This window comes from Anguilla rostrata, chromosome 6 (assembly GCF_018555375.3).
Source record: "Anguilla rostrata isolate EN2019 chromosome 6, ASM1855537v3, whole genome shotgun sequence".
NCBI classification, from domain to species: domain Eukaryota; kingdom Metazoa; phylum Chordata; class Actinopteri; order Anguilliformes; family Anguillidae; genus Anguilla; species Anguilla rostrata.
Genome location: NC_057938.1, coordinates 22,109,918 through 22,136,905, shown reverse-complemented (window position 1 = coordinate 22,136,905; position 26,988 = coordinate 22,109,918). Strand labels below are relative to the sequence as shown.

Here is a 26,988-nt window from a genome sequence, read left to right as displayed (position 1 = left end):
TAACTGTACTATATGCAAAAACAGAAGTTAAAATATGTCGTTTAGGCTGAAACATCGCCAAGTTTTATTAATACAATTATGTGGGAATCTAGGCCTATTCATTGAGTATCTAGCCATACAATGCACAAACATTGTTTAGTTTCTGGAACTCAATTTCTTTGGTAATTCTGTAGTACCAAGTTGGCCTAGTTGTTCCTTTTTGCATTTTTCTACGACAATGAATACATAAACCAAAATTAGTGGCATGAAAGGAATTGTAAGTAATAAGCCAATCATAATGTCTGGTAATGTGCTGAATGATTTTTATCGGAATAGTTTAATGAAAAATAAAGAAACAGAATGGGTCATGTTAACAAATAACAGCCATATTACAGTACCAATGCTCATAATGGTTTTTATGGCTTTATTAGAGTTTTTATTTGTTACTATAGCTTTCTTCTCAAATTCTGAGAGCTCCAAAATATATGCCTTATTTGCAAACAATTTTCAGAACTCCTTGGCAATTAACAATTACAAATGTTAACCACAGAAAACAGTTCTTTCCATGCATTTTCTTGAACCTCAAACCCTTATTGTTAAAACTGTGTTGTACACCACTCCACTTCATTAGTAACACACCTGATCATAATTCTCATCATTGTATCAATCTTATTGGAGACATTTTTTTCCAAATAGTGGATGAGACGATTAATGCAAGAAAATCATTTTAGCTTTAGAAATCAAACCAGGCAGTTAGAATACCACACAGTCTTCACTCAGTATTATATCACTTGCTTTCATGATTACTATTACTGTAGTGGTCAATGAAAGAAGAAGAGAACATGGTGCTTTAGAACCCAAAGCATTTCGGTCATAATTGAGGAAAGTTTTATCAGGCTTGCCAGGGTGAGCCCGTTCTCCAAGCCTTCTTTAAATATGATTACCACTGTGGAACCCTGGCACCCAGGCACATGTCTTTGTGTTCCTCATTCCATGTGCTCTTCAACCTCACTGATTTCAGATCAGCTGAAACAAAATCAGTTTTGTTTGAGCCCAGTCACTGGATGATTTGTTTATACAAGAGCGCAGCGTGGGAACTGATTACAATGGCAAGACTTAGTGATGCCGAATGCACTGGCCTGAATTCAATCAACTTGTGTGCTTAACTTTGACTATAATTAAGTACAAATGCAAACATTACACAACCACAAATTGGAAGATTCAGCAATTTCTAAAATTAATTTGCTAATTTTTTTGATGGAAAACCAATTCATGCAGTTAAGAACAAGTATTCACTGAATACATGCCACTGTCACTGGCAGTAAAAAAACTGACTAACACAGATGACATCCGAATGTGATGCAGCTACAGTGAGAAAAGGGTCAGGGCCAGCTAAGGAGGCCTATGTCTGTCATTGCCTTCTTAATGGCTGCTACATTTCTTATTCTGTGTGACTTCACTCCAGGACATCATCAGCAGTGCCCAATCCAATATCAGTTTCCTTCCTTTGTTAAATTCACCAGCACAATTCACATACACTGTTGCCTTCTCAGTCCTGACATTCTATAGGGAAACAGGGCACAGCACAGTCATGATAGACAGTGGGATTATCGAGCACTTGCACTATACCACGTTAAACATGCAAAACAGAGTTTAGACAAAGGTAACTAGGTTGCATTAGTACATGCAGAACGAAGCAATGTCTCTTCAAGCCACAGTTTCCCCAATTGATAATGAATCATTCATTATATTTAACCACATTTTTCTCAAATGATAAAAAACATTTCTTTTTTAAAATCCCAGCAGCACAAATGTCAATGAGGTGTACTCCTTTGGATTTAAGTCTGTCTCCTAAACAATACAAAATGTGGAGACGTGATGTATTAAAAAAATAAAGCCATGCATAATATTTGAATAAAATAATTATTTACAGAGGATTATTTATTTTGATAAACTTCTCAACACTCAACATACATTCATAAACTGAAATCTCTTAATGCATAGTTGAATTGTAGTGCTTTGAAGTTTCAAATTTATTAAAACCTAAAATCACTATTACAAAAAGAAAAATAGCCCTTTATAAATACAAAAAGCTAACTATATTAATACTAGAAAGCCAAGAAATGCAGCTGAACGAATTGTGGCATTTTTACAGCTTGTATTTTTTAAATGTACTGTTATAAAAAGTGAATACTATTAAATAGAAGTTTGCTACTTAACACAGCTGAAGTGTGACACCCTTCGGTGTCCTTATCACTAAAAAGCTGAATGTGTGCTTGTACGCTCAGCTAGAGTACAACTAAATAACATGACTTAAAAGCTACTCAGTTCAACTGTAAGTTTACAGTTTCACTTAACTCAAAACTCAACACACATTAGGAAATTTTGGTACAGTATATTTGGTAAAAATAGAAAAGAGTTAAGGGAAAAAAAAATCACTTTGGTTCATAACGCTTGAGCTGATTTTATAATGGTCACAGCTAAATGCATGCAGGTTGTGGATACATGACCAGACTGTTCCCTGTTCTCTCTGCTGTATTTGTTGAATATTTTGTAGAGTAACAACATTGTTGGACACTAATTAAAGGAGCCCGATTACACTATACATTTCAAAAAGGACAAGTGAATCCAACCTGCTGCACTAATGGCATCCCTGCCTGCTTCCTGTGCTTTCCACAGCACAGGAGGACCAGCATCACTGGTTTGGGCCATCCTATCCGTTTCATAAACCGCAACCGACATATTTACCAGCTATTGCTTTAAAAAGTATGGAAAATAAAATAAGTCTATGCTACATGTCAAAAAGGTTTAGTGCTACAAAGATTGTGATTCACTGTGATATCACCATATGTGCTTTTCTTGTGGTACTAATTGAAAGGCTTTGTTAGTGTTTTTCTGTTTTGGATTCAGAGGAATAACATAATCATGAGGTCAACTGAGACACAGATATAAAAGTTTTAAAAAATTCATTGACCAAACAGAAAGAAACCATGCACTTCAGTCTTTAGTCTTGTTGTATGTTGGTCTCTGGCGCCTCACTCTGGTCTCTCGCTCGTTCTACAGCCAGGTGAGGTAGGGCTCGGCCTTGTTGAGCACCGACTCCACGTCGTTGAGGATGGGGATGAGGTCGGCTCCCTCCAGAGTGCCCAGATCCACGTTGGTGCCCGGCAGGGAGTCCAGGAAGTCAGGAAATCGGCTCTGCTGAGGAACTCCCAGGGTGCCTTGGGCAAGTCCCTCTCCTGCAGAAACAAGGAGTCATCAGGCACTGAACACACTGTTTTATTTTAGGGATATACAATAATTTTGGGTTATATCGCCGACAATAATAGCTTAATAGGAAAATACTGGTATTGCCTGGTACTAAGATTAGGACTGATATGATGCAATGATACAACTTGCAGTACTTCACAGATGATATGATGATGCAACTTACAAATGCTAGAGAGGGTGTAAATTTAGTAAAAAAAGTCATGCTCAAAATGTAGCTTAATCACAGTCATAGAATTTATGCTATAATGCAAAACAAGGCAGTATCAAATATTTAAGTGTAAGAATTTCCATTTCCTGCTTCCCTATCTTATTTATTTATTTATTTACACAGCACCTTCCGTATGTTGCCTTCAAAGCACTTTTAAAGAAGATTACAAGCCATAAACAGGATAAAGGCTAAGAAAGGGAGATGTAAATAGACTAAAATGTGACAAAGGTACAGTGCAGTCTGTATTAGGACTGCATTTATATCGTGCTTTTATCCATTTGGACAGTGAACCAATTTTTGAACCAGTTTCTGGCCATCTGTGTGTTGCTGAATCATTATTTCATGCAGGATGAAAAAAGCTATTAAAAGGTCTAGAGATGATTCTAGGTTCAGAATATGCATTTGGAGTCTGTTTCCGTTGTCTCACAACATGGGTACCAAAGAAGTATAAATACCAGTAAAGCAGGCAATCATGGGATGAAAACATCTGACTAAGTTGATCAGAGACATAGCCGAAACATTGGTCAAGATCAACTGTTCTTCAAAACAAGAAGAATTGTGTCACTGTCCAAGTACTTATAGACTACACTGTAGTTGTATGAGTAGTATTTCTAACTGATAATTCCCTCTTTTTTTCTCCCCATTTTGAATTTCCTGCTGTACCCCTCGTGTCAACACTGTGTCACCCGTACCCAAACAATGAGCAGGTTGGAAGGAGTGGGCGGAGAGAAACTTATGAGAGCTGACTGTCTGTGGGCGTTTGTGACCAGGTAACTGGGACAGTGGGCTTAGATGCCTGTGCTCCTACCAGTGTCCATCTCCTCCACGTTGTTGAGGATGTCCTCGGGGGTGGTGGGGATGCTGTAGCAGCCCAGTCCCAGGCCGCTGTCCGTGCTCTGCTCTCTGGAATGGTACGGCCCGCTGCAGGTTCACAAACACAAGGGGGCGCACTTCAGCACAGCACTGTCTCTCTATTCCTGCGTTTCTCGAAAGGTGTCCCAGTGTCAATAACAGTGTGACCCGAATTATAAGAGGAAAATAAATAAAATGTTATATATAAATGTTATATATTTTTGACCGACATGTCTCTGTATTTCGTATTTTTGATATACCTCTATGTATCATTATGAAGACAAAATATCAGTGTTCAAAATGTAGAATATTACATAGAATATTATTTTACAATGTACTTATGGGAATTTATGTTTCATGCTCAACTTGAAAACTGTATGTCCTGCAACTGCAACTACTGGTCTGTCCTGACATCATACTGAATCGATGGACACCATCTGTTTGTACATAAAAATTGTACACTGGTTGTGTATGTCAGTGTGCAAATAAATGTACCTACTGCACTCTGAATGGTGCAGAATTATTCATTGTGGCTTACATGATCATTGTGTACTTCACAAGATTAAAAATAAATAAATAAAGGGGGACAATACAAATGACAGTAATAATAATAATAATAATAATAATCCTTACATATGTACATACATACTGTACATTCATACAAAAAGTCCCATAGAAATAGATGTGAATATCTAAAATTTTTGTTGCGCATAAAATTTGTCTGGGTTAACTGGGAAAAAACACACTAAAACTGAAATAGAACAAAACTAAAAAACTAAAAGTCCAGAAAGATAAAGGCATACTATGCAGGATTTCTTATTTGAAAACATTATAAAATATCAGTTTTAGTATCACTTTTCGAAACTGGAAAAGACTTGATAAAGAAGCACCACAAGGGGGTGATCTTCAGCACAGCATTGTCTGTTCCTACGTGGCTGTGGTTCTGAAACCTGGTGCTGACCTTCAATCTAAGCATTAAAGATCAAGTTATACCGAGAATTATTAAGAAAAGGTAGGGCATCTGAGCCATTTGCGTGTTGTGGAAGAATTCAGACGGACATAATATGCAAAATAATAATGTTAGGTAAAATGACATTCTTTTCCCAGGGTTATTATTGCAGTAACATTTTTCACTTCTGACTCACCATCCAAAGCTGGATGTTTACCAAAACTAAAGCAATGCCTTCACAAAACTAAAGCGATGCCTTAACAAAATTAAAGCAATGCCTTAACAACTTGTTCAAAGCGAACAGTGTCACCTCATTAAGGATCCTGACCTGAGACTTCATGGCCACACTAAATTACTTAACCAATACAGTGCTGTAGCTTCTGTAATAGTCTGAAAAGCTCCTGGGGGTGCAGCAGGATTGCGAATTGTAAAGGCTCACCAGGGTTGCCCAATTTTCACTCAAACCCTAACAAAGCACACCTCATTCAAAAGTTAGAGATCTGATTGAGCCACCAATTTATAGAACCAGGTGTGTGAGTTGAAATTAAAACCTACAGGACAGTTGATTAGGCCTCCAGGAACAGGGCTGGGCAACTCTAAGGTACACAGTGTGAAGGAGCAGGAGGTAGAAGGGAGGGAAAGAAGACCGCGTATGCTTACCTGTTGAGAAAGGGGTCGGAGTTGTGATTAGGCATTGTTCCCTGGGTCAAAGGTGCAGTATTAATGGGGGTGGGTCCCGCGGCCATATTTTCGGAATCAATGGGCATCTGTCTGCATAGCGCCACCTCCTGGGGAAAACCCACAGCGGTAACAAGGGTGCCGCTGCCACACTGTCACAGGTTCAGAAAAACCAGGGCGGAGTCCAAGTCAGTACACTTGCCTAATATTGAGTATACAAGTCATATAACATAGTAGGCAAGTGCCCTGATTCGGACATGGCTTAAACCAGCCGTTAAAAATCTATGATCTGAATTTTATCAACATTTGTTCATAAATTTAACAAATGATTAAATACAAGTATTCATTTCACACTTTCACACACAACAGTTTAGCAAATTCATTTTGGGGATTTATAGCTCACCAAACTGTCCGTGAAAAATGAACAAAATATTTTTGTGTAGTCAGGTGCCAAAGTTAGAGAGCTGGTTGAACCTATGCATATGGATCTACTAGCACAGCGAAGAAAAATACATGAGTGTATTACCAAAATGTTTCAATCATTGCACAGAATGTGATCGTCTGAGCCCAGTTGCCTTTGGCTATTTTTCATAGCAATTCATGTCACCATTCATTGCTGTTCTCTTTTTAGATGGAGATAACCAGGTTACAATGCCCTTATACAAAAATGCTCTTCTTGATGAACAAGAGACTCAGATCCCCTTTGGGATCTGTATTCCACCATTATTGCAGATGACTGTTTATTAAATGCATTGCGAACAAATTGATTATGCTAATCTGCTCTTTTTTCCAGGAATCTGCCTATATAGTCCTATGGCAAACACAGTAAGCATTTAAGTTAAAATGTGTTTGAAAGATGGGTTCAAAAATTGCTAATAATACATTCATCATTAATTGCTCTGTTCAGTATGCATGAAGCTTGGTTACAGCCTAAGTAAAAATTCAGTTGGGGTTTGTCTTTCATTTTAACCCCAACAGGGGAAAACATATACAGTATAATGATGTACTTTAATTAAAAACCAGACAGTTATTTTGTATTTTGAATGGCCACTATATAATATACATGTTCAGTGTACTTGCCTTTGAACAATGTGAGCAAACACTGACGGTGCATTCACCACAATGATCACAGAATAAAGTTTAGGGCAGCATGATGTTTACACTCATTGATTTCTGCTGCAGGGAACCTGGTTCAGGTATGTGTTTCTTCTTTGTCTTTTCAGGAAAAAAAGTGTCTGGGAAGAGTTGCTTTGTCTGTTATGTGGGAATCCCCCTGGCCCAAGGGAAGGACAGTTGCATGCATAGTGGGGATATCAGATGTCACACTGCTATTGTGCTGAGAGTTTGCACTTCTTTGTGAGGTTGTGTAAATCAAAACTACTTTTAAATACTATGCTGTATGCAGTGTGACTTTCTTCTAGCGTATGAGGACAGTCTTGGGACTCCTATCATGGGAAACATTTTAATAGTTCATTTTAATAGTTGTAGAGAATTATTTTTGGTTGAAAGAAAACTTCCATGTTCTTCAATAATATTGGAGGGATTTTTACGAGTGGACAATGGAATTATGTACCACTGAAGCCAAGTATCAAATTTCTGAGGCCATTTTAAATGTTGGCATTCACATCTGGTAATGAAGCTTATTTAAGACTCAGGGGTTTCTATTCAATCAAGCTTCGAAAACAATTGTCCTTAACTTGAACTAATTCAGGAATTATATCTTGTCTTTCACATTTATTTTAAAGAAATTAAAGAAATTTTTTTAACTTAATAGTTACATTAGGAACAAGAAGTACAAAACATTTTCAGTTGTATCGAACAGAGGCCAGAGTGCAGTTGCTACAGTACTGCTTCTCAGTTTGGGGTTTTGTGGAAGCAACTGCTTTATACCTAAAAGTGCTGCATGTGTCTATACCACCATAGTGTATCACCAGGATGTATTTTGCTCATTCTGTTCCTGTGCCTTAAATGATGAACCTTTGCTAAAAAGTGGATGGTGTAAAGTCTGTGGTGTGAAGTTGAGGGTGGATGCACAGGACACACAGGTCAGTGGTTGCCCACTCTCTCCTCCTCCCTCTTTCTATTGTGTTTTGTTAAAGCTCTGGAGATGGACTGCTGCTTAGTGTATTGTCACGGGGGAATGGAGACAACTAAATAGCTATTTCAGCAAAACAATGTTCCTGGGGCACAGTTGAACCAACCAAATTCCATACTAAAATGGGGGGCCTGGGGAAAAGGCAAAGCTTTTTGTTGGAGGGAGCAAAGCCATAATACTTCCAATATATTAAATGACATTTATTAAAAGAAAATACATTTATATTTCATTTATGAAAAAAATTAATTTCTTTCAACATTACCGAAAGTATGTGTGACATACAATGGTCACACATTTAGCTTCCATTTACCATAAATTTTCCTTTTTATACCATGATACTTGTGAATTTTGTACACTTTCAGCTCTATTTTGCAGTCAACATTCAATTACCAAACTACTGCTAACACACAGCAGTGGTGTGCAGACATGTATTACTCAATTTTGCGACAATAGACTGCAGCAGGCTTGCAGCACAGTTGACGAATAGGCTAGTTTTTTGTTGTGTAGATTTGTTCAGAGATGCAGAGTTGCCACATATGCATTCATTCACTTCAAAAAAGCCTACTTTGGTAAATTGTGTTACTAATATATCCTGGCAAGTGGAGGCAAATGACACGACATACATTTGTCATTTAGGTTGCATATATTATATATATTAGCCAAAACATCGTTTTTTGTAGCAGTGAGAAATTTTCAATTTTCATAGGACTAAATTGGAAATTAGACACTTGCCCTTACTGTTCATTAAATGTAAGGTCTGTCCTTATATTCAAAAAACATATTCCTATTCAAAAACATTCATTCACAGTATACTTCATGAGTAATACATATTTTAAAATGCATATATATATATCTATATATTCCCTTCTGGTGCGGGATCACAAAACAAACCTTGTTGGTAAAATAATTCTATTTGACATCTCTGTCTATTTCCCCTCTGTGTGAGGCCCTCCCATTTCCCCCTCCCTGGGACAGCCGATTGGTCTACCTCCACTCCAATACAGATGTCATTTCAAGCGTCCAGCAGCCAGAAGGGAAAGCACCTGGCACACGTCACGGTCCCCGTGACCTGCGTCGGGCAGCTCTTTGTGCGGGCGGGCCTACCTGTCTCATCAGCTCCTCCTGCCTCATGCGGATGCGCTCCCGCTCCAGCTGGATCCGCTGCAGCCGCATCTTCTGCTGGTGCTGCTGCTGGCTGGTCAGGGGGTTGGGTAGGCTCAGGAGCCCCACCTGGGCGGCCTGCTGCTGGAGGCTCTGCTGGGAAACCGGGGGGTTGGAGGCCATAGCCTGGGCCTGAGTCGGCTGCTGCTGCTGATGCTGCTGGTGGTGTTGACGCTGGTGGTGTTGCTGATGCTGGTGGTGTTGTTGCTGGTGCTGTGGGTGGTGCTGGTGATGGTGGGGCATCACTGAGGAAGACCGATAAAAGAATGATTGTGTTAATTGCATGGGTTTTTATTCTGTGTTTAGACCCTGAAGAGACCAATGTGAGAGGAAGGATATTCATGGTACAGTAGGCCCAACTGGTTTTTTAAACATTTCCGGTGCCTGTCACATCTCATGAGAGACTGAAAGCCTCTCCTTAATTGTTTTAGTGCTCTTCATACAATTTTTATCTTATAGTGTGATAATTGAATAAATGAATGTTCATTTCATCTGAGTTATATTAACTGTATATCCCTTTAGCAGTGGTCAAATAGACATAAACTACATCAAGCCAAGACATCCAGAGGTCAAACATAACATGAGCTACAAAATTAAATAAAACAATACATGACAGAATAAGCTGTTTTCCAGGAAGTGACTGGTCTCACCTATAGTAACCTCTCACCAAACAGAGAGAGACATAGACATTTTAGTGTGGGTGTGCTTGAGTATGCGTGTGTGTTCCAGTGTATTGTCTGCCTATATTCTTCTCTCTGTTTGTGTGTCATTTGGGAAAGGATTAAAACACAGAACTAGATAGGGAGGGAGCTAACAGACTGACAACATAAGTGCTTCCTTTTGTTGTTCTGTGTGGTTAAAAAGTGTGCATAAAAAGCGCATAATCTTCCTGTGTAAGCCAATCGTGTGGCCCTGCTTACCACTGCAGCCTATGAGAGCAGGCATTTTAAGGAGAAAAACCTGAACCTGGTGTAACTTGGATTCATCAAACTGTACTTGACCCTTCTTACCCTTTTAATCAGGACAATGGATGAGAAACCAGTCATGATCAGTCAGAAAATGGAGGAGAGTTGGCAAGACAAAAAAAATTCAGTTGCATATGCATTTAAAAGGCATCATTTTCCCAGGACAAACATTTGTGATAAATAGCAAACGTTTGGTTGGCCCCAAATGGGTTTAATGTGAACATGTGGACATATTTAAATGTTTTTACCCCAGAGCCAGCCTTCATCATGACTCAGCCACTTTTGACTAGAAACAGGGTTGTTTTTCAGTTGCCCTTGGACTATATGAGGAAAAACAGAGTGGATGCACTGGGACGGAGTTTGGGAAAGCACTGCGGCACGGCCCCGGCCAGCCCTCCCTGCGGGAGGCGCTAGCTCCCGTCGGGGAGCGAGGAGGCGTGTCCTGGCACTGCCAGGCGCAGGCAGCGCGCGCGGACCGGGGCCCCGCCGGAGAAGGGGGGGCGTGCAGGTGGAGCGGCCCCTCGCAGACAGATGGCCCCGGCTCGCAGAGTTATCGTTATTATTATTTCGGCATGGGGCTGGGGGAGGGGTCGAGCAGCCCAGCTGTGGAAGGCCTCCGCGCCGGTTCCTCCTGCAGCCCCGGAGCTCAATCCATCTCGGCTCCTCGGCCCGCAGGGGGTGTCACATGGGGCTCGGTGATGAAAAACACATGTTCGGAGAGCAAGCACGCGCGTTGTCAATACATCCCTCTCTCTCGGCTTAGTCACGACACGGCGACGTTATAGACGGAGGGAGAAGCTGGGGTGTGGGGGGTGGGGAGGGGCTGTGTGAGAGTTGGGGGGATTGGTGTTGAAGGGGAAGATTAGTGAGGGTGAAGGGGGGGGGTGAAAAGGTGAGAGCAGGAGGTGGGAGAAACGAGAGGTCAGAGCTTAGCAGCTCCAGTAACAGAACGTCGATTTTCACCCTCGCATACTCTCCCGTTTGCTCAAACAGTGTCAGCTGTTTGGTAGGCCAAGAAAAACAAGGGTAAGACAGATAGAGTGAAAGCATTCAAATTTGGACAGTAACCCGCTCCTAACCCGGCAAGCGGTGTACACACAATCAGCCAGGAGCAGCCCACAGGCTAGCTCTGTACGTGCTCTCCAGGGAGGGGTCTGGTAGACAGCACTCCTCGCCTTCTCACGCACAGCTCTGTCTCGCAGGACTGGAGGCCTGCTCCACAAAAACAGCAGGGCGCGATGTGGTGGAGGCTCGCTAACACGCACCTCGCAGAGAGAACGTGCGAATCCCCCGCCGTTCCATTCCTCGCCTGTGTTTCGGAGATCCTGGTTAAGCTAGGTTGAAATGTTTTTTTTTTCCTTTTAGATTGTTTCAGAGATGAAGTGCAAGCACGTTTTCTGGAGTACAAATAGCCTTTCTTTATTGTGGTGCATTCAAAGTTAAGTGGCGAAAAACAGAAACAATGAAGAGTAAATTAGGGCAAATTTAAAAGTTGTTTTGCTGTAGATAGCCTTGGGATATATCCTTCAAATGCAGTATTTTCACATAATATTCCAATTTAAGAGTCTTGGTCTCCCTTCTTGGCAAAGCGCAAAAATGTAAACTAAACATCTTATTGTTGTTTTTAAGAGAATGTAGCATACCGCACAGAGAAAATATACAGTAGGGATGGAGATACATTTCATTTACATTGCATTTATTTGGCAGACGCTTTTATCCAAATACGACATACAAATGTGCATACCAAAGGTCACTGCAACAACTACAAAACACAGGTCCGATAAGGTACCATACCCATTAATAAAGCTGGATGGGAAACAGGTTCCTAATACTGCACCCCTCCTCACCTTCCATCCTATGACTAGATGGATCCTCCAAGGCTACACAGACTGAGCATTGATATCCCTCAACCACACAGTGCCAGGGGGCTGATGGGAGTTGTATGCATACCACACCCTCACACCAAAAGGTGGCAAGAGGCCACAAATTCGAAATATTGATGAAGATGAAATGGGTACACCATCTCAAGCTTCATGATAAGCATTTGATTGGTTCTCTGGAAGAACAAAAAAATTTCATGCAAGTCTTTGCTCCCACAACAATGGCTCTCATCTTCTCAGAGGGTCTGACAGAGCAACACATGGCTGTACACAGGGCCAAGGACTGTTCGGTACAGTTTTATTAGGAGTGCTAATGGTTTCTGGAACACAAATCCAGATAAATCTGTTCTTGCAAAGAGTGGGACAAAGTATGCAGAGATGGCTTTAACTACACAGTAGATAGTAGATAGTCAGCAGAATAACCACTTTTATCAGATTAGTCAATGCTCAAGAATAGTATGCCTTTGAAATGTTCTCTTCAAATCTAACTGGTTGATAAAATTCCTTCCTAACTGGCTCTTTTTACAATCCATTGTATGTTTTTCAGAGCTATACAAAATACCATATGTGAGTACTGTCTGTGGGATAAGTTGTTCTGTACTGTAAGCTGTAGTGAACCTGTCAAACCAATGATAATATTCAAAATATGTCAGCATTTGAAGGCTATGAATTGAAAATCTGGTTATGTTGTAATGTCAACATCTGGTTTCTCAATTGCCCATACTAGATTCAAATTTACATGCAGTGTTTTCATTGGCTACTCACTATTTCCAAGAGTAAAAAAGACAATGATAATCTGACACCATCGTCATGATCACCGTCACGATGACACCTTGATAACAACGGAGGTGCAGAGCTGTTGCTATCGGTGTTCTAGAGCGCTCAAGAATCAGCTCCAATCACATGCGCAATTCCGCAGACGTGAACATCAGCTATTGGCCGGGCGAACGGCACAACGAGAAGCAGGGACTCAACAAGAGAGGGCGTTCAGCGAGCCTGCTGCGTGCGTAGGAGGGCCTGCGCGTTTGGCAGGACACGGCACAATGTCCTGGACAGTGCGTCCCCCAAACATCATGAAACTTTCTGTGGCCTTGGCGAACACTGAGGAGCTTTATGCGGCCTGCCTTCGCACAAACGGCGGTCACACAGCCCTGAGACAGCGCCCTGGAGTGGTCGCCAACCCCAGTGTCACAATGCACTGCTTGAGAGTTATATATCATATTATAATTATTCACTTAGCGGACCCTTGTTCAGGGTGACTCACAAGGCTGGAATTGCACATATTGTGCATTCTGTTGTTCACGTACACAGTAGAGTCCTTACTGGAACAAACTGAGACAAAATGCCTCTAGGAGAGTTGGTCCCAAATTTCCTGACCCCGTGACCCATGAGTGAACCTGTTTTCAGTGAATACACATATATGGTTTAAGATATGTATTTGTTAAATAAATATATGTACATGCAGTACAACCTCCAAGATATAAAAGCTGTTTTTTACTGTGGTGTTATTTATTTATTGTCTTGTCTGTATGTAGTGTACTGACCTGAGCAAAATGAATTTCCCTTGTGGACAATAAAGAACATCTATCTATCTATCTATCTAACTATTCAGAACAGAAATTTTCCTTTACTTTGAGTTACTTCCAGTAACTCAAAGTAAAAATTCACCAATCAAAAGAATTCAAATAATTCCACTGGAATTTTCATTTACATTATTGTTATCTTATTTTTGTTAAATGCATTGTAATATTGTATCCATGAACAATTAAAATTCACCAAAAAGCCATAACTGGGATCTCATTAGAACAATTTCTTCATATCTGCTTTAAGAACAGGCATCTCATTTTTTGTGACCTGCTATCTTTTCTTTTGCTTGTGAACAGTTTGATTTTATTATGGACACTGTTTGCATCAAAAAGCATATTAGTAGCACCCAATCTCAATTAAAAAAATTATTTCCATTTTAAATTGGCAAATACAGCTGCAGGACGACCAACCTGTGCAGAAAAATGACCAGTGTTAATTCAACTCTAACTCCGGCCATAGTGGACTAATATAAACTCTATACGAGCTGATTTACCACTGATCATAGCTCAAAATGTCAGTCTAGTCTGAAAAATGGTGATACCAGCACAGATTGAGCTACCTTGGCTATAGTATACAAGAGTCCAATGTTACTGCATCTTTACATCTGACACAAAAACATGGAAATGATGCCCAGATGTCTAGTTTTTGGGGGACCAGATTATAATCACGGACCAGGGGGTTGGTGGGGTGGCTGTCGGGGGGCATTAATTTGTGATTGTGGACCGGGTGGGGAGGATTATGCAATTGAAAAAAGAATACACATGCACTTTCTCATTTTAGTCCCATTATGTGTGGGCCTGGTCATGACTACTGGATGGCCATACGATCTCTTGTGCATTATCATTGATCTCGCCATAGAACTTTCTAGTTTTGGCAAAATAGCAATAAAATGTTGCTAGTTATCATAGCAATATCCCATGCTTCCATTGGCCAAAAGAGACTGGGCTCAGTCTGGTATTACTTGGAATGCATTATCAAGAGTATAGGCCTCCTACCATTTAAATTGAGCGTCTGTCTTTAAAAGACAGAGAAACAGTGGAAAACAAACCTGTGAGCATACTGTTTGAACAAGTTCAGCAGGGGTGGAGCACAAATAATTATTTCAGCATGAGCGGCTCCATTCACATCTACTCTGTTCCAGTAAAAGGCGGGCTAAGGACGGCCCGCCTCCTGGAGTTCCCAGAAGCCCCTGCGGTGAATCTGGCCAGGCCGCTGTAAGCGCTCTGTACCAGGCCACCCTCGTCCAATCGAAACCCTATAAACCCAGCCCAGCTGGCGCAACTCTCTCCCACTCACATTTGGTCAATAAGAACAGCATCACCCCTTCTCTTCTCTTGGAAAGCCCTTTCCCCTTCTCAAGTTAGCACAAAGGAAAAAAATATTTGGAAAGAATATGATAGTTCATAATACTTCTGGCGATAAAATGATGATGTAATGGCTTCAAATTCATTTCACATTTCAATTAATTTAATTAAGCTTGAATTGAATGGTAAAGCAGTGAAACAGCACTAGTCAAGATTTGGCCTTATAAGGCTGGCAGTAATTTTCACCCCTTAGCTGAAGATAAAAATGCTTCTTATCTTGTGAGGGAGGTTACAGTTAATGTCTAGCATGTTGACAAAGATTTATGAATTACCTTAAGATTTATGAATTACCAAGGCAGAGGTCATACTTCCCTTTGGGGAGTACTGCGGAACAAAAAAGTTTAACAGAGTATACTCAGGATGAATGTTAAGTAAGGATAACAATGTTAATCTTCTTTTAAGGACTGTTTAATTATCCCCATGGGGAAATGAGCTGTTCACCACCAAATAATGCAAACCAAAATATTTTAATGCACCTGCAACCAGAAACAGCGATAAACAAGCCAAGCACAAGTGAATGGAAAGTGCTATTGACACTCCCCTCTTCAGTGAACAATAGTTTCCATGCCACACTACACAAGAGGCATGGTCACATGCGGGAGTCCTTTGTGCCACTGAGTAAGAGCTGTGAAGTTGAACAAACTCTCATTACTGCGATTCTGACTCATACACTCTGTGGGCAGTTTACTAAGACAGGCCCTCAGCCTACTCCAGTTTTCACAATAGGAATATAGTTTCATGGTTTACATTCATGGTCTATATTGCACTACATTGACTTGCATTGCAAAACCTTGGTTTTTGGTCATGGTCCAGCTCAAACTTTGGCTCAAGATGCATGAACAAGCCAAATGAAATGCATGAATCTTGAGGAATTAATGGGTTCAACTAAACTGACCAAAGTTTACAATATGAAGACATTTATCAAGAAACCCAGCAGTAAGCAAATCTGAACATGAATCGAAGAATGTTAGTCTATTTTCCTACAATTTGATATCTTCATAATGCTGTGCTCCAGAGATGTAAACAGTGAGCTGGATTTAGCATGCTACAAATGAGTGACCCAAAGAAACTACCCTTAGCACAAACAGACCGGTATATTTACTAGTGTCTGACAAATCAATCATAAACCTAGGTGACAATCATTCTATTAAAAACTAATTTTCTTTACAAAAATTTCAATTTTTTTCTTGTGAATGAGTTTTTTTAAAGGACAGCTTTTTTAAAAAAAAGATCCCCCCTTCTGTATTTCTTTTCACTATCTGAGCAAAATGAAAAAAATACAGCAGGGTGGACTAGCTGGAAAAGGTTCAAAGAAGGGCAACCAAATTGATTCCTTATATGAAAAATTAAATTTATGAGGAAAGACTGAAGATGCTTAATCTCTTCAAGCTCAGTAAAAGGAAACTTGGGGGTGATCTGATTGAGGCTTTTTTTTTTAAAAAGCACTCCTGAAAAAACTAATTTCACTGACTAGAATAAAGTGGAAATTTGTGTTGCACACGCAACAAGAATGTCACTCATGTTTATCCAACAACTGTAGGCCCACCCTGTACTCACCCAGATTGGGCTGAGCCATGGCAATGGAGCACTGCTGCCCTAGGGTGGAGGGTGCAGGACTGTGGAGGCCCATCTGGTTCATGCCGGTAGTCATGGTCTTGCGAGGGTCCTGCCACGTGGTGATCTTCTCTAGGTGGCTGGTGGGAGAGCAGAAAACAATCAGTCACAGGCAGAAGCTGCATGAGGTCCTCGTCAGCCGTACGGCTCAGGCTTGGTGGCAAGACGGCTACGGTTGTGCTACAGCGTCAATCCAGCTGTGTCTGGACTCACAGAATGTGTACTCAACTATACATCATCAACATAAATAAAATTTACTCATATTCTCTACATAATATTATGACTTTAGTCACTGCTGGAATGAAGCTGAATGTAATAAAATGTGTTGAAAAAATTGAGCTTCCAAAATACCGAAAAGCAAAGAATGAAGCGTGTTCGTGGCTTGACTGAAACTGACCCACAGGGAGCAGAGCTCAAATATTAATGTGCCTCTTTCTTCAAGGAAATTTAATTTTAATAATCACATCAAGGTGTCCCCGTCCCCCATCCACACTATCTCCCCCCCCCACCTCCATCCAAGACCAACAGCTGATACTGTCACCCTCCGCTGAGTGTATAGGAAGTTCCAGCCATCCTGTGTTTCTTGAGACGGCTGACATTTTTACTGAGTCTAGCAAATATCGTGTACAGTTTTAACAGCGAGAATGGACGCTGTGGGAGGGTCTGTCATTCTGAAGTTTTGTTTATGACAAACGTGTCATAATCCAATGTACTTGTATGGTCTTGTATTCCACTAGTAAACCTTTCTATTTGTCTTTCTTTAACAGAATGACAGCTTTATATTACTTGACCTGGAACAGAATAACTTAATATGGTCATGGCCAGTGGGGGGTGCGGGTGGGGGGTTTTTACAGGAAGTTATATAAGGGGTTGTGTCTGGCAATAACTCCCTGCTCTGTGAAATGGGAGTATCATTTCCCTCTGATTGTGACTTTAGGCCTTTCACTAAAGTTACACTCTGTTCCAGATTTCTATCTTACCCTCAGTAGATGCACTTCAACGTTGTCCACAAAAACTATTGCCTTAAATTCACCATTCAAAGCCTGCACTAACTCCACGGCAACTGTATCCCCTTGCTGTGTGTTAAAGGATTTATAAGGATACATGCACACATACATATACATAATCTCTCTCTCACCCTCTCTCACTATCTCTCTCTCTCTCTCTCTCTCTCTCATGCCTACACGAGACACATGGACACACTTTTTAACAGTTCAATCACATTTTCTACTGTTCAAAGCTCAGACTACATACATAAAGAGCAGAACCTTCTCTGTTGGAGACACATTTTGTTAGCAATCCTATAAGATATAAGACCAAATAGTCTGACATAAGTGTGATTAAGCATAATCGATTTCATTGGAAGACATGTTCACAGTGTGGTAACTAAACCATTTTTCCACCATAGACTTCCAACTAATACAGGTGACATATTTACTCTGTTCTAGTATACTTCAACCAAATTGATAATATTCTAGTTTACAGCCTTGTTTCTTTAATTTTGCATAAATAATAAGTCAGACATATATGGTGAAAACATGTAAATGTATCATGTGATAATATGTCCTTTCTTCAATCATCACATAATAGCATTGTATTACAAATTTAAATTAGCAGCACTTTCATTTAGTACTATGTTCTATTATTCCAAATTTTCATGAGATAATTGAGATAACTTGAGATAATGGAACTTCCATTCCATTGAGCCGGCAACTGTAATTAAATGCTAAGAAAGAGTGAACCGGACTGTGTGTGCCTGTCTGTAGACCTACACAATGCGACTTAGTACGGCCCATTCACAGTAAACCGGGCAGATTAGCTGCTTCCTTTTACATTCTGCACTGCCTCCTCGATGCCAACAATATTGTTTACTCCCTGCTTTTTCGCTAATGATACATGTGAGAGTTCCATTGTGTTTGATATCAGAAATTTCCTGGAACTAGTACTGTTTCCTGCAACAGCTTTTCTACATTCAAAACAAGTTTTTTTTAATTTTTATAAATAAATGTTCAAGATAATGCCTATCCATTAAAGTTACTGTCTACCCATTACTATCCAAATTTAGAAACAGCAGATTTGTAACCTGCCTTCACAATGGCAACAAGAAACTTAAGTGCTTCACTGAAAGCTCTGATTAAATACCTAGGAGTCATAACAGAGAAATCTCAACAGGATTTTGGAACCAATGGCACTTGCAGCCTCACAACTCTTATTGTCCTACCAGAGGAAAACTCCCTGAGAATAGTTGGGTGGAAAAACATCACCGTGACAACTGATTTACAGTGTGGAGACTGACACAGCGCCATGGAGTGACCTTACAAGATTTACAAGACATGTGCGGGTGACTTTGGGGTGACCTGTACGGGAGTGAGAGCTGCATCTCTGTGGGCCTTTAGGCCCTCAGGCTCGGAAAAGACAGGTGCCCAGCAGCTGGGGACAAAGGCCCCACTCAGCCCTAACTTGAGGCCCAGGTCTTTCCCTAAGGGCCTGGCCTACAAAGCATTTCTGTGAACTGAGACTGAAAAACAATATAGGGAATACTTGAGTTACAAAAGGGTTGTGTTCTTTAAAAAGTATTCCTTGCAGTATATTGACAACTGGCAAAACAAAAAACGATTCACATAATAATAAAAGGTGCTTAATTGTGGAATGTTATACCACATGTAATTATTTGGAAAATGTATTGAGAGGTGTTGCTGGGTGGCTTATTCAGTTAATGCTCTGGATGGGTCCCACAGCCTTGTATGAGATCTGGAACATGCCAGCTAGGGCTGGATTCAGATGACAGCATCTCATCATGTACCAATGACCCACCCTCACTGGCCAAGTCACCGTCTGCAAGTTTAGTTTACTGTGCGTGTATGTGTGTGTGTGTAGTAACATAACTTATAGTAATGAAGGGATCCATCCTACGTTGATCTACTACACATTTGTAACACAAGTACGTCATTTGAGTGGTCATAAATAATGGAATACCAGTACATAGGACTTATGGAAAGGGAAGATTAATGCTTGCATGTCAACTGAACTCCAAGAAAGAGAGGCACAACACGGGCAGTCAGGAAGGTGTTTCTATTAGGTCTACCTCTAAGTCTTCAGGAAACAAAAACGTAAGAAGTGAGTAAAGTTATACACTGTGAGTGACAGTGTTAAGAAAAAAGCTTCTCATCGTTTACGGAGGAAATTCAGGAACAATGCATGGGTACTGAAACTGGAAATAAACAGGGTCAACAGTGCCCTTTCTCTTAGGGCCAATCATATTCCACACTGATGTGCACTGCGCCTCTGTGGAGGACTTCCTGTCAGAGTCTTGCTGTGAAAAACAACCTGGGAGCCTCTGCAGAGCTCTGGTATGCTCACTCCTTCTGTTACTCAAGCACACACACATGTACTTACAGGCTCACAGACAGGGTTGGTTCTAGGCATAGGTGGCATAGGCAGTCGCCTAGGTGGGGGGGGGGGGGGGGGCACTAGATGGGTCCACATTTGCTCCAGTACACACACCCCCACCCCCCTGCCCCTGGTCCGTAATCTTGCCTGGGGTGGCGGAAAGGCTAGTGCCTCGCTGGCTTACAGATACACACGCGCACAGACACACATGCATACCCATGCACATACACGCATTTACAGGCTCATAGATACGCACACACATACACACACTCACACACTCACACACAGAAACAATACTCACAGGCATACTACATGCAAATCTTAACAGAAGCAAAGGTCTGTGGACATAAAATGATATATGTGGTTCTAGGAACTGTAATATTTCAGTTTCTTCTGTTGTCGTTCTGATGAACTTGTGCCAATGCACGCAGAGCTTGTGATAATAAAGTGCTTCGGAGCTGGGTAAAATGAAGCCACAGGCATCGCAGAGCTGGTCCTTCTGTTCCCCATAAACTCTGTTTGTTCTTTACAAGATAGCACAGACAAACACACTCTTGTCAGCGACAGTATATATGGCATATATAGAGAGCGATAATATAATGCAACTTCAACACACACACAAATAAGCACACATCATACTTGATTCCTTTCATAAGTCCTCCTGAGCCTTTGTTGGTCAGACTACAGATATTCAGCATTTTAGTCTCTCTTCACAAGCCACCTGGGTCTTCTTGCTCCTTTCTGAACCTTTTTCCAGTACTTTCATATTGGTCATTTGAAGTACTCAGCAAATTCAGCCAGTGCATAGGAATCTCACTGACTTCACAAACATAATGTACTACACTGTTATTACAGAGAACTGAACTGTGAGTTTTGATAAGTTTGGATTACATTACAAAAGCTAGCCCTAGCTCAGTTTTCAATAAAACTAATATTCTTGTTCTATACACTGCTTTGAGAGAAATGAAAATCAAAGTTTCACAGCAATTCTGTAAACAGGCAACTCCCCAGAAATAACATTTTTTAAAGACATCTGAGCTTTTTGTGTAACACCAGAAAGGTTTTTTAGTGTTTCTGACTCGTGTCATTTGTCCCTGTTTTAAAAATTGCACAGTGTGTCCTAGGAACCCTTGCAGTATTACAGAACGTTCTGATTGTTCATGTGTGTTCAGTCGATGTTGCTTACAATAGAGCAAGAAGACAAAGAATCTGGCTGTACTTAAGAAATTTGTTAAAACAGGGATCATTAGCTCACTGGATAATTTTAAATTCTTGCTTGAGAAAGAAAACCTCAAACCAATATTTTTATTACTTCTTGTTAAGATATGCCACAGACAATGAAGAGTATCTTTAAGGGTATGTGGTCAGAGCATTATGAACATTGAATTTTGACCAAGCAGCCAGCCCACAGAACTGGAGAGGAAGCAACAGATGTCATGGATTTTGACATGCCAGAATTGTTGCAAACTTGCCAGATGGAGATTTTGGAATCAGCTGCATTTGATTCAATAGAGGGGAGTGTCCAGCAGGAAATGCAACAAGCCGCTAATTATAGTCCAATCCATGACTGATCCTGGAAACCATGAGATGGACCTGGAGATGGAGCAGAGCAACAGCAACACTGGACTCTGTGGATAAGCTGAAGAATAGCTGTGAAATCCACTCGGATTACATCACCCAATACACACTGGCTGAGATGGCAGTGCATTACTCTAGGGGTGCCAGGGAAAGACTGTATGGTTAGGAGAGGCAACAAGAGTCATCTGTACAAGGAATTATAAATTATATTGGACCACATAAGCCAAAAAGAGAAGAAGGGCATGGCCACTGACACCATATTACAATTGGATTATGTATTAACTTGTACACAAAAATGTCATAATGCCCCAAATGTAGTCATTCAATAATTTATAACTCCATAACTTGCTGATGAATCTTAGTCAAACTTTTAAAAAATGTTGCACATTGATGGGACAGGCAAAATTTCAGCCCATGACCTCAGCCTTTCAATGAGAACAATTACCCCTAAAAATTGCATTTAGCATAAGAAATATTGGTGACTTCATACTGTACGATTAACATGCCAGTTGGCAGTAGACTAAATCAGCTAAATGCTGACAGATGCCTGCAAAGCTAATATCAGTCAACAACTCATCTATGGTGATGGATTGGCAGTGATCTAGCATGAATGGCATTGCAGCTGGAATATAGATAAATGTATTGTAGAGCATAAATGATCATAACCAAGTAACTGCAAATAGTGCTTCATCAGTCTACCAGTTGCCTATAAATTGGAACATGCGAAACAGAAACTAACAAATCTAACTACTGTTCCTTTGTTTTCCTTTGCAACATCTGATCAAACAGCAAGCATTAGCTAACCTGGCTCTCTTTAGTTTAGCTAGTTATCAATAGTATATTCAGAGAAGTAGGAACAGTAGTTCACTAATGTTAGCCACATGTTATTTTATTTTTCACCGGTGCTCTTCAACTCCGTGTTGGACACAATCAAGATGCTTTGATTTCAGACTACTTTATCATTAGTGAAGTCTTGTGGATAAATGAGACCAAGATTCACTTGTATCAGAGTGATGGCAAGTGCAAAGTGTGGAGGCCAATAGGAACTGCCCAAGATCCAAAGAAGCCCCCTCATCTGTGAATCATGGTGGCAGGGGTACTGCCTCATTTGTCTTCATTGATGATGTAACAGCTGACAGCAGCAAAATGAATTCTGAAGTGTACAGAAGCATCTTATCCACTCAAGTTCAATCAAATGCCTAAATTCATTGTAGAGGTCCACCTTGGCTTACAAGGCTCTTTGTGATTTCTGCACTCCCCAGTGCTCTCTTTCTAATAAATGATGTTACAGGCAGTTGATTTAGGTTAACCTAAGGTTTAGCCCATGTCTCTTTTTCCTTAATTCTCAGCCTCATAAGGGCTTCCTTGACTTTCATTGGCACAGTAACAGACTCCCAAGGCAATTAAAAGGCTACAATCAAAAATAGATACTGAAAGCTCTCTTACACCTGCACTACGGAAGCAATTGAACACACCTGATCAATGAGAAACACCTGTGACACCATTTGCCCCAGACATTATGATGCCTTGTTATGGGGAGACTATTCATAAAAAGTGCTGTAATTTCTACATGGTGAAACCAAAATGTATAAAAAATACCCTTAAATAAAAGCTGGGAATGTGCACGTTAACTACACGCCATTTGTTCTGATTACATATATATATATATATATATATATATATATATATACATATACATTTTAATTTATGCTAAAAATTTGCTCTCATCCAGTGCCTCCAACCTTCGATGTGTACAGCATACACACAGTACGCTTGTGTTTATTTGCAGTTAAAATCCTCATTGTGTATTTGTCTGGTGGGAATGTGAAACCAGTTTCCCTGAGTTTGCTTCAGCTGTTGCAGAGCGCGATGGGGCTCTACTCTTGTTATTGAATGGAGCAACTGCTGGGCCGAGCAGCAGGTGCTGTTGAGGACCTGTCTAACTATAGCTGCAGAACTGGGCAGCTGCCCGTACCCTCTAACCGTGGATCTCCAGGAATGGCCTGGAGCCCTGGAGCAGACCACATGGCAGGGCCTCCTCTAAAGAAACAGGTTTCATATATCTGCAGATCTTCCATACCATGAATCTTGGGAAGTCAGCTAAAATCTCGCAGCCCAACCCAAATCAGTGCAAAAAAGGCATTTAGGACTTCATTTTAGAAACATTCATAATTTAAACTACATTTAGCATTCAACGTTTACATTTGAAAAAAGTCCATTGGCATTTGAAAATGAAGCCCTGTAAGCATGTTTAGGTGGATATGCTCTGCTCTTAGCCACTAGAGCCACTAGAGAGGTTTTCCTCTTGCACATTCCCACAGTTCGGCCATAAAACACAGCCAACCTCCGTACATGCCTTGATGCTCTGTACAACGAAATTTAACTCCCAGAAGAAAGAGAAGAGGGAGGCCTGGGGAGGTCTGATATGCCACAGTAACATAGGACAGTGTAGCTGAAACCACTCCCGCCTTGTAACCGAATGATTTGCAGCCCACCCACAAATGAGCATGCAATTCCTCCCTCCATACTCTACTTTTCTCAACCCCACTGAAGAATTATATTTGGAATGGTAGATATGGAAGATATATGATAACCCTCCACCCAGCCGCGCCTCCCCATGATGCAATGAATGCCCATTGTCAGGCAATCCCTGCCGAGGACTGCCAAGGGTGAATGTGCCACGCCAGGGCATTTTTCCCTCGCTGAATTGCGAGGGGAAAAACTTTAATGAGATGTTAATGAGAACATGTGGTCTGAGCAGCAATAACGAATGAACTCAGTTTAGATTGCAGTTGAGCTGCCCTTTTTGCCCTTGCTTTTCACAGTACTGCTTTCCCGTTGTCAGCTTGGTGTAATTTACATTTGTTCTCTGCAAGCTATTTCAGAATCATTCACTGTGTAAGGGACACAACCACACTCGAACATTGTGAAATAAAACCTTCTGTGTGAAACCTTTCTGCTTTCGTCTTCCTTGACAAAGTCTGCTTAGGAAACAAAGATACAGCCGATGCACTGGTAAAATATGCACTTGTCTTATACAGTAATTACAGTGTGTACTATATTATGGAACAGTGATGGCTGTAGTTTGTTTTTATTGTGCAATAAGTGGTTTTGTGAATATTCATTTGAGAATCTTAGAGGATAAAACTCTTAACTGTTTTCATAAAGCAAAATAGAGAAATGCAGTCAAGAAATCAAGAAAAAACAGTTGGATCAGTTAGTTTCTACTGATGGTACACATACGTACAGCAATGTACTGAAATCTAAAAATGCAACTTCAAAACAAACATCCTGACAACTTACTGAATTGTTAATATTAATAATAAAATGGCTCATATTTATTTGCGCTGTCCTTCCTGGGCTGGTTAGTCAGGGGGAACAAACGCATCATTCAGCCATGTTTAATGACACAATCCGCTCGGACTGGCCGTGAGCCCAGTATGTTAAATAACTCCATGACTCTGTGACCCCAGACTGGAGTCAAACAACAAGAAAATTGTGAGATCCAAAGAGATGTGCGCACGACTCTTTCAGTAAAGAGCCTCTTGAGGCTCCAACAGGGATTTTTTTTAACATTCTGCAAAGGGGCTTGTGAATGTCATTAACCCTGAGCGTCGATAAATTCATAGACTTTTATAGCGTAGGAATGGCCCCATAGAACATATTTGAGATTGCAGCAGGATTTTCTTCACTAAAGTGTTAAATTACATCCGAATCAGTAGCAGAAAGAGGGGATTGGACGGCTTCAATGTGTATCTGTGTGCTCTCGAGGGGGGGCAGGGGTTTATTACATGTACAGAAGGGGCATCAGACTGCTCTACAGGGAACCCTTCAAATTAAGAGCATGGCTGCTGCTTAAAGCTCACCTATAAAGCTAATGAGGGATAAGGGATGAAGAGGGTAATGCAATTGACAAGGCTAATGCTCAGATCAGCTGCCAAGGAAATCTGAGAACTTCTACAGTACTCCTCTGTCTGTGCAGGAAACCCATACCAAAACCAATTGAAAAAGTATTTCCATTGCATTTCCTTTCAGAAAATGTGTTTAACGTAGTATTTAAAGCATATGTAACACACATAGACATCCTAATATCATAAACTCTACAATACAAATACAGGACTTTTTGCATTCATTTTACATTTGTTTTCCAAACCCTTTTTGCACCAAGAAAAGGCACGAATTGTGTATTTTTCTATATGTTATTTTCTGTAAATATGGGGCTAATGAACTTTCTCATTTATTCCTAATATGTCCAATCTCTACAATACATTTTTAAATTAAAATTGAATTGATATTGGCATGGGCACTGCATTTTGCATGTTTGCCAGCCTGAAAACCAATAACACAGTTTCTATGAGACAACGGGATACATGGTTTAAGGTGTGCACATGGTAAATAAACTGTAAGGGAGTGCCTGGTCAATATAATGACTTTCTATAATTATACGTAGCTGTGCGGCTCAGCTTAGAGTGAATCTAGCTCACTAGAGACGCATTTGGCAAATTGTCATGACAACAAAGAACTTGTAACACAGCTGTAACACAATTATATATATTTGCCTATGTTCTCCAGCACATTGGATTTACAAGACAACAATGAACATGAGGTTACAGTGCAGACTGTTGGCTTTAATGTGAGGGAATTTATCCGGTGATCTGTGTAAGAATTGCAGTCCTTCTTATACAGTCAGAAGACAGAAGCTGTAGGAGAATGCTGTCCTTAAAGCTAGGTCCCTCATGCTCTCACTTACCTGATATGGGATCCTTAAATCAGGAAAACCAGTCCTGACACAGAGAGCTAACCTAATAAATGTTTTCATGGTCATGGCTCAGCAACATTTTACTCTAAGCTACCAGCAGCTTATACCTTAAAAGAAAAAAATTGTTAATTTCTCTTGGGGCACTCAACTTTTCTGGCATCATTAATGTGGAGAAATCCAGTGTTTGTCCAATTACTCTAGTGCAGAGGGCTGTTGGGATATCTTTCAGTTGAAGGGCCTGGTAGGCTGCCACTGTTTGCCTATGAGAAATTCTTCTCGGGCCATGAAAACAGACTTTGGCAGAAGGCTTGGCTTTAGGCCTGCAGCATGAGCCCAAGCAGGCCTTTTCTCTGAGATAAAGAGACTGTGTCTGGTAAAAGGCAGCTCACTGACCCCAGCCTCAGTGCCCCCTGTGAAAGACTGCAGTCCACGAGCAGACATTTGCCCTTCACTGGATCGCTTCCACACACAGATCCATTTCACTCTCCGTAGACCAGCGGGACTATGCGCTCATTCATTCTAGAAGTGCGTATGTAATACAAATGCGCTAAGGTTAGTGTCAATAGCCGTGAGTAGGAACCACATCCCCCCACCAGCTCAAAAATGGTTTCCCTAGATTTACTGATTTATGCCAATTACATGGTTGGGTAAGTCACCTA

At 40.7% G+C, this 26,988-nt stretch overlaps 1 protein-coding gene across 3 annotated transcripts in view; it reads right to left on the bottom strand.

Moving 5' to 3' along the window:
- Nucleotides 1–389: 389 nt before the first annotated feature.
- LOC135256823 (WW domain-containing transcription regulator protein 1-like) overlaps nucleotides 390–26,988 on the bottom strand; it is a 39,698-nt gene continuing 13,099 nt past the window's right edge. The window contains exons 2-6 of one of the 3 annotated variants that reach the window (XM_064339007.1): nucleotides 16,546–16,682; nucleotides 9,136–9,437; nucleotides 5,919–6,043; nucleotides 4,266–4,378; nucleotides 390–3,218 (exon numbers count right to left, since the gene is read on the bottom strand). In XM_064339007.1, the coding sequence (XP_064195077.1) occupies nucleotides 3,037–3,218; nucleotides 4,266–4,378; nucleotides 5,919–6,043; nucleotides 9,136–9,437; nucleotides 16,546–16,682 (859 nt within the window). In that variant the 3' untranslated portion in view covers nucleotides 390–3,036. Of the gene's footprint in view, nucleotides 3,219–4,265; nucleotides 4,379–5,918; nucleotides 6,089–9,135; nucleotides 9,438–16,545; nucleotides 16,683–26,988 lie in introns of all 3 variants that reach the window. The other 2 variants (XM_064339005.1, XM_064339006.1) reach the window with 2 other exon arrangements.